An 8,821-nucleotide genomic window follows, 5' to 3' on the forward strand; every position below is an offset into this window, starting at 1 on the left:
GGGCACAGAACGATATTCCCCCAAACAACCAAACATGGTTGGAAGAGATGTATGGGTTCGTGGAGGGGATTTTCTGGAAAAAATAAAAATAATAATTCACCCAGGGGTGAGAAAACAATGCTATGATTAGAGTAGTTATTACTCGTGCAGCAACTAGGTGCAAATGTAAACAGGCTAGTGAGGGGACGTAACTCCGGACTCAATACTTTTTGTTTTTCATTCGTCAGAAACAAACGAGAGAGGAGATGTGTCTGGAGGACAGGAAAAAGAAAAGAAAAACAAATAAAAAAAAACACAAACAGCTACATTTTTCTTAATGCTTAATTCCTGCACAGTTCAAGTTCTGCCACAAAAGTGCTGCCAGCTACAGGCACCATCAGCCTCTTCCACCACCACATACCCCCCCCCCCCCCTCCACCCCCTCCCCCCGGTTACTTCCAAGCGTAGGCACACCCGGATATAAACATCTATGAAGTAACATCCAGCTAGAGCATTGACCTTGCGTCAAGAGACAACAGCCAACTCCGAAAAATTAAAGAAACGAGAACAAAGGGAGCCGTGAAACAAAAAAGTAAATGTCCTTTTTCGAGAAGGGCTCCACTACTCATTCCTGTTGCTTCTCGTCCATTTGGTATAGGCTATTACTCTAGTACTCTGATGCAGCATTGAGATTTTTTTTGTTCTATGGATTCCAAAAAGTGTTTCGACCACCTTCGACCACAGTGAGATCTAATGCCCTTGAGGTGGCAACATCAGGATTTGCGCAGAAAGATTGAATGTCGGAGATGGTGTGTGGGCCTAACATCTGGCTAAAAAAAAGACCAGATTGACTAGAAGAGACAGTGCCAGAAAGTTCAAGGTAACCCACATAGGTAGTGTCACAATGCCATTCTACAACTTAAAATTGAGCACTTCAACGACCATCTCGGGGAATGATCCTTAACTCTGCGTCCAAATTTTAGAGCATTCTCCTGACTAAAAATGCACCTCAACACACCAGCTTTCTCGTGTTTTCAAATAAAGCCATGTGAAGTCTACAAGTCTTAAGTCCAAAATATAAAACATTACTCTGAAAGAGTTGTCATACTGGGCAACTTTTGGTAACTGCAAAGTCTCCAGGCTGAGACAAGAAAGTATAATAACTTAAGGGAAAATATATATGTTTGTGTGTTTTCGTATATATATATATATATGTATATTCAAAGTAAATATCCCCACAGACATTTTTTTTTTTATTTAGAGTATGCTTCATCTTTACATAAGGGTAAAAGTGAGTCAGAAAGGTATGGGTCTTTCACAATGTCCCTCCACACCGTCCTGAATACACTTCCCCCTGTCCCCTGATGTGTCCAGTCCAGAGTCGCCCCCTGGTGGCCCTGAGAGGAAGAGACGGGTGAGTGCCCGCTCCACACCACAGCCCTAAGACCGGCCAGGCCAGGCCCACAAGCTAGTAAAAAAACACACACACACAAAAAAAAAAATACACTGAGGACGACACGAAAAAAATATTTTTTTTGTGTCTTGTTTCAAGTTCTCTTCCTCCTCCTCCTATCTTCTTCTCTCTCACTCTCGCTCGCTCTCCTGAACGCATGCAAGAAAATGAGATAGGAGGGCATTGAGCACTGATGGGAATGTTTTCGCCTCATTGGATACGCCTTATAGGTTTGTGTGCATGTGTGTGTTGCTTTTCACAATCCCTAAGGAGTGTTGTGTTGTGTTGTGTTGCTTTGTGTTTAGTTTTCGGTTGCTAGTCTGTTTTCCTGTGATTTCTCTTGTCTTGTATGCAGTCACAGGGTGGACTCGCACTCCACTTTGCATGTGGTGGTGGTGGCACCCTTGCGCGTCAGCTTAAGGACACTGGGCTTCTCCACGACCTGATGACCTTCCAGGGACGAGGTCGCAGAGGCGGAGGTCAGCGCTTTGGTCTGCTCGCCCTTGCTGCCGTGCGTGTCGTTGTCTCCCGGGTAGATGACCAGGAAGCACGCGGTGAGGAAGCCCAGGAAGGATCCGCCGGACGCCACCATGGGGATGACCCGCACGCTGCCCACCGCCTCCACTGTCGCGCCCAGCGCCGAGGCCACCAGGATCTGAGAGATGTACACCTGGCATGACAGGATGGCGCAGTCGATGCCAAAGCCACGCTTGGAGTTGCCTGGACTATGGTGGATGTACTGAAAGACAATGAGTGGAACAAAAAAAAACATATTCATGCTTCTAATATTGAAGGCAAAAGCAAATATATTCTCAATATTTCATTTTGATTAGCTATTGATGATTGAGTATTTAATTCTACTCCATACTTTCATTTGCGAAGCCCATACTTTCATTTGAGTCAAACACTGAAACGTATCAGTACACCACTTTTAAGGCCAAGGAAATCAAACATGAAACCATGTATGGAGTAGACTCACAATAGTACTGAATCTACAGTATTATCCTGCACAATGCTACTCTTAAGTAGCCCTCAACAGCCGGGATCTCTTGACTGCTCACCTCTTTGATTTCGTGGTACTGGCCTAGCAGGGCATACGGGCAGTAGGAGATGCTCATGGAGATGACACCCATGCTGCTGATCATCACCATGGCGACGTAGACGTTAGGGAAGATGGACATGACGGCCGTGCCAATGGAGAAGCCAAGAGTACCCAGGATGTAGATGACCTTGATGCTGAGGTCAAAGTTGTCCAGGTACTTCTGGAGTAAAGCTGTGAGAAGGATGACGGGAAACAGAAACGTCATATGGGGAACTAAGATTGTGCATTTGTGTGTGTGTGTGTCAACAATGCTCGGCCAGTATATAACTGCTCTGCTATTGTTTTTGTGAGTTTGTATCTGTGAGTACTTGTATGTTTCTGTGAGGGGACCTGCTGTATGGCTGGTCATGAGTGTGCCTCTACCAGTCTGTGTGTGTGTGTTTATGTGTCTGCTAGGATGTGCCAATGTTACTACTTTATTCATGTCTCTCTCTATCTTTTGGCCTATTGTCTCTCTCTCTCTGTCTCTCTCTCTGTCTCTCTCTCGCTCTCACCTGAGCAGAGAGCAGCTGTGGCAGCATAGATCACCAGGCCCCAGCAGCCCATCTGAACTCCTTTATGATAGTTAAGCAGAGCTGTAGAGTTGGCAGCAGCCTGGCACAAAGAACACACTGCACATCAGTCGAGTAGCAACAAAAAGGATTCAAACTCACCCCTTCACTTCAGATGAATCAATAGAACATTCATCATTTGGTTTATGGATTAGATTAACATAGAATTAGCCTGAAGTGATATTTTTTTTTTAAAGTATGCATATTTTTTTTGTATCATGCCAAGTTGCCAACAACAATTTTCAGATATCTAGCTTATTTGTCACTGTCCTAATACTACACACCTGTCTCGATGTCTTTTAAAAGCATGTCAATGGACTTTAAGAGTATGGTGGTTTGCAATAGAAAATTGTTATTAAATAGTTATATAGGGCATGTAATCCTTTGCCAAGTGGAGTTGGCCTGCTTTAAAGCCATGTGCCATGCTTACCGTGGGGTCTCCCTCGTAGATGACCTGGCCCATGAAGTCGGTGTAGAACACAGCCTCGGCGATGATGGAGAACCAGGTGAGCAAGTGGCAGATGCAGAGTCGCATCAGCTCGCGTGGCATCTTCAGCATGGACATCCACAGCAGCCGCACGGTGGTCTCCGTCTCTCCCTCCTCACTCTCCGTGTCGCCGCTGGTGTTGGTGTTGCCGCTCTGGTGGCGCGCGCGCTGCCGCTCCACGGTGCCAGCGCCGCCGCCCGGTCGTTTCTGCCGCTTCTGCATCTCGTAGATGTCGTTCATGCTGCGCGACGGCTTGATGAGGAAGGCGGCGTTGGCCCGTCGATAGCGGTAGCGGTGCGAGCCCACACGCCCATAGTAGGAGAAGGTGCAAGATGGCTGGCGGTAGAAGGTGTGGCGGCGCCGGCGTATGGAGGCGTTGGTACTTGACGCTTTCGTGCCAGGGCCAGAGCGCGAATGCCCGTTGGCGCCGGTGCCGTTGATGGGTGCGTGACCGTTGGGCGATTTGGACTCGTCCAACTGGTTGTTGAGCAGCTCCTCCTCGCCGCCCTCACGTTCGAGCTCCTGGAGGAATGCCGACAGACGGCTGAAACGGGCGGTCCCCCCTCCTCCACCACCGGCACCACTCCCCCCGCGCAGGAAGTCCTGGCTTCCGGCACTGCTGCAGCAACGTGGTGGCGAACCATGGTACGACGACAGCCGGTCCTGGAAGATGGACGGCTCGATCTGGCGCAGGAAGGACGCGTCGTGGTCCAGGTGGTCCAGCGTGGCATCAGCCATGGCCAGCACCGAGTCACTCTTGCTCCGCACCATCTCCACGTCCAGGAACTCCATGTCCAACTCGTCACGCTCGTCCTCCTCATCGTACAGGTTGGCATCCTCCTCGTCCTCCAGCAGCTGCAGGTGGGGCTGGCCGTGCTGAGCCAGGCTGCCATTGAGCTTGACGGAGGAGAGCGTGTCGGCCTCCTCGTCCAGGCGGTCCTGCTGCGGGCTGTACTGTGCTTCCTCAATGCTGCACAGGTGCAGCGCCACAGACCCAGTGAAGAGCACCGCCGCAAACACAAACAAGATCTGCTCCTGGGATTTGAAGATTTGGCCCAGGAAGGTGTGAGTCCAGTCCAGACCGCCCAACGCGTAACCCACTGCTCCACCAAGACCTGCAAGCACAGACAGAATCCCAGAATCAGACACACGAAGGACCTCGAGAGGTTAGCGACAACGCTGGAATAAGCCAATCATGTCTGAACACAGCTTTGTTCTTGGCAAAGTGGCAATTCTTCTCCTGCATTTATTTTCGAGAACCCGGAAGGCTCTTTCTCAATCATGGACGTAACGCAATAAGAGCCCTAAATATTTGATCCAAAGACTTGATGCTTTAAGACTAAGAAACAATGACCGACTTAAATAGCCAAAACACTGAAGACTCAGCACTCACAGCCAGCCAGGCACCCAGCCAAGCATCCCCCAATTATGGAAACCTTGTTAAATACATAATTACAGTGCATGAAATGCCCTGTATTGTTATTCCTAGGCTTCTTCTTCTTCTTCTTCTTGTTACCTTTTTCTGCGATTAATTCAGCCCGAACCGCTTAACGTAGAAACTTCATTCAAACTTTGTCGCGTAGGTCTTGTAAAGGACACTTATGCTATTTATTTTTCACTTTTCTAAACTTTATACTTTTTAAGATATTAAATAAAAACTAATCTAAATTTTCCCATTGACTTACATTGGGCCATTATGACATCATAATAGGGTCTTTAAACTGGCTTGCACCTGTGCTTCACTGACAGCTGCACCAAATCAAAGGAACCTCTCAGTCTACTTTCTCTCACACTCAATCTCTCTTCTTCACTCCATTTTTATCTCCTTTTTTCAATATTTTCACTCTCTTTTTCTCTTCCACTCTTCTTTCCTTCTTTCACTCTTCTTTCCTTTCTTCTTTCCTTCTTCCACTCTTCTTTCCTTCTTTCACTTTTCTTTCCTTTCTTCACTCTCCTTTCTTCTTTCCTTCTTTCACTCTTCTTTCCTTTCTTCTTTCCTTCTTCAACTATTATTTCCTTCTTTCACTCTTCTTTCCTTTCTTCACTCTTGTTTCTTTTCTTCTTCCACTCTTCTTTCCTTTCTTCACTCTTCTTTCTTTTCTTCTTTCCTTCTTTCACTCTTCTTTCCTTCATCCTCTCTTCTCTCCTTTCTTCACTCTTCTTTCCTTCTCCCACTCTTCTTTCCTTTCTTATTTCCTTCTTTCACTCTTCTTTCTTTTCTTCTTCCTTTCCTAACTTTTGCATTTCATGCACTGGTATTTCCTTCAGGAAATGCATTTTCTAGTTATAATTCAAGCCCAGTAAATGTTATACAATACAGCAGTAACTTGCTGACATGCTAGTTTTGAAATGTGTGCCCGTAGCTCCAGAACGTTTATTTAATATCTGCCATGGATCAGTGCTCCCCATTATCAGAACATGCCTTGGGTGCTGCATCTGGAGCCACCACATGCACTCATCTGTGGGGTCAAAGCTGCTCATATGGAGATTTGTGTTGAAAAAATGATTTGATGCATTTTACTCTCGGCACTCTTGGGCTTAAAAAGTTTAATCCAAAATGAGTGACTTTAATATCAGTTAAATAGTCAATGAGCTCCACTCCGAGCTAGAAGAAGGTATACCACTATGTTTTAAGAGCTGTGGAAGTTCAACTCTACAGTATGTTAAAACAGCAACTGAAAACCACTGTCAAACTAATATCTTAATTCCCAGTTAAAGTTTTTCAGTGACTCTTTTTTCTCAATACAAACTGTTTTCACACTGGTTGAGGTTGACTTCGGTCGGTGAGATCGGTTCAATCCAAAGCGATACAGGCAGACAGGTGGGCATACCTGAGGAGAAGGCGTGTATGTTGAGGGCCATGTCCTGCTCCTCCGTGTCCGCTACGTCCAGCAGATAGGCTCGTATAGGACCTTCCGTGGCGTCTGCGCAGAAGTCCAGCACCACCACCCCCAGCACGGTCAGCACGATCCCGATGGGCTGTTCGTTTGGCACGTCGCCTACGGCGAGACCTAGCGTTGAACACAGAGACCACATAACAGTGTTAGCGCAGCTGAGCAGTAACTTAGCCTGGGGGCAGGCTATGACCAGCCTGACAGTGTCATGCAGAGAGCTGTGGCAACACACACACACACTCACACACACACACACACACACACACACACACACACACACACACTAACAAGCTTTAGGTCAACACATTGATTCACAATAACTATCTACCCCAGTTGGAAGTACACATATGGCCATGGCATGCACACACAGAGCATTAAAACGCAGTGATGGTACTGAACGCATGTTGTAAGGGGTAACGCATCTACCCATGTTGAGCAGTACCTATTGGAACTATTGGGACATCGCACGCACACGCGCACACACACACATAGATACACCCTTCCCCCTGGTAGTTGCCCATTTCCCATGATGCATCTGTCTCATTTGACATTTTGACTTTGACCCAGGGCATGCTCTGCTGTGACCATATCACCATAGCACGAGTGTGCGTGCGTGTGTGCGTGTGTCTCTTTGAGTGCCTGTGCATGTCGTTTGTCACAGACATATTGAAAACACAAGCAAATCGAGTACATCGACTGTGCATCAGAATTGCACCTGACTAGGTTATAGCCTGCAAGAAAAATGCCTTTTACACATATTACAAAGTTGTATCCTAACCTTTTTAACAGCTGCAGAAATATCTTAATGCTCACGCCGACTTTCTCCCAAGCAAAACATGCTTTGTCATTTTAACAGTCACACAGGGGAAATCTGTTTAGCAAAAATATTTAGCTAATCAACAACAAGCACGGGTGAGAGAAAGAGAGAAAGAGGGAGAGACAGAAAGAGAGAGAGGGAGGGAGAGAAAGAAAGAAAGAGAGGGAGAGAGAGAGAGAGAGAGAGAGAGAGAAAACGCATCTCATGGCCCCCCTTCAGTCAGCGCTGGAGTGTGCTGTAAGCAAAGCCTTTCTTCCTGACAATGGAGCCGCCACACAGCAAGCTAGCACTGGAGACAGGAAGCAGTTTCAGATAGGCAATGAAAGGTAGAAAAGGGGGCACAACAGGAAACATTTCCCTGTGAACTGGTTCCTAGTCCTTTCCCATGTCACGGAGAATGACAGGGTTCACACACACACTAAAAAAAGGACACACATGTGCTCACTATGAGGAGTCTAGCCCTAGTGCTGTCCCACGATCCAAGTCTCTCTCCAGTCTAGAAGCTCGATACAGAACTGGAGTGCTGACATAGTTACTCGCTGTCCCCTGTCTACCAAACAAACAATCACACGTATTTCTTTCCTGAAATTACTGTTCGCACAATTCCCGAGTGCGAGACTCCTAGTCAAGGTCAGTATATTTGGCAGCAGCGGTGGGTGGTGTGTGCAGGAACAAAATGTCGGCTCGAAAGCCTAAATGTGTTTTGACACTTCTACTTTAGCTTACTTGTAATTGCAGAGTGGCTGAAGGATGATCCTAACATGATCAGGTTATTTTCCTTATCTTGTATTAACTTAGCTGAGCCAGTGGTCAGTTAATGTGGAAATGTGAATAGGCGACTGGAACTGAATGTATTGGTTTTCACTGATGCGTCATGGACAATGACATCCATATTGTTTTCATGTGGATTTCATTTTTAATCTGTGGGTATCTTGCCCATATATCAGCTAAATTAAGGAAGAAGTGATCATTATCATTAGAAACTGCCATTATTATTATTATTTTTATTATTATTATTATTATTATTATAAAGGAGCTGCTATAAATAAATGCTATCTATGAAAGGAAAATCACATGACATATTTTGTTAAAGGCAACATCAGGTTAAATGACAGTGTGATATCTACATAAATTATGATTAAGATATGCAAGCTATTGAACCTATAATTACTTACATCTTGGCTAATTTTTAATCCAACACTGTTGACGTTTTATGTACATGTCTGTGGGTGTATTGAGTGTGTGTGTGGTTAAGACATTCTCAGACGGGCACCCTGTTCAACTGAAAGCGTGAATTCCTGTCACAAATAGAAAATCGCACCAGCTGACAGTCACGGAGTCAAATGATCCCTCTGTGCGTGCCAAGTGCCACAGCAGCGCCCACAACCTGAACATTATCCTGGCAAAAGCCTCCAATGCCGTGCCGCTTATTTCAACCAGTCAACCTAAATGTATCGAACCTGTCCTGATCTCTACAGCTGATTGCTCATCAGACACAATGTCTAAAACACCAACATCTCATTTCGCCTGACTTTGAG

At 46.0% G+C, this 8,821-nt stretch overlaps 1 protein-coding gene across 1 annotated transcript in view; it reads right to left on the minus strand.

Moving 5' to 3' along the window:
- Positions 1-437: 437 nt before the first annotated feature.
- Positions 438-8,821, minus strand: part of slc45a4a (solute carrier family 45 member 4a) — a 44,224-nt gene continuing 35,840 nt past the window's right edge. Inside the window, exons 5-9 of the mRNA XM_080836900.1 lie at positions 6,404-6,583; positions 3,516-4,687; positions 3,029-3,128; positions 2,494-2,705; positions 438-2,171 (exon numbers count right to left, since the gene is read on the minus strand). Coding sequence (XP_080693026.1) covers positions 1,788-2,171; positions 2,494-2,705; positions 3,029-3,128; positions 3,516-4,687; positions 6,404-6,583 — 2,048 coding nt within the window. The 3' untranslated portion in view covers positions 438-1,787. The remainder of the gene's footprint in view (positions 2,172-2,493; positions 2,706-3,028; positions 3,129-3,515; positions 4,688-6,403; positions 6,584-8,821) is intronic.

This window comes from Sprattus sprattus (assembly GCF_963457725.1).
Source record: "Sprattus sprattus genome assembly, chromosome: 4".
NCBI lineage: Eukaryota > Metazoa > Chordata > Actinopteri > Clupeiformes > Clupeidae > Sprattus > Sprattus sprattus.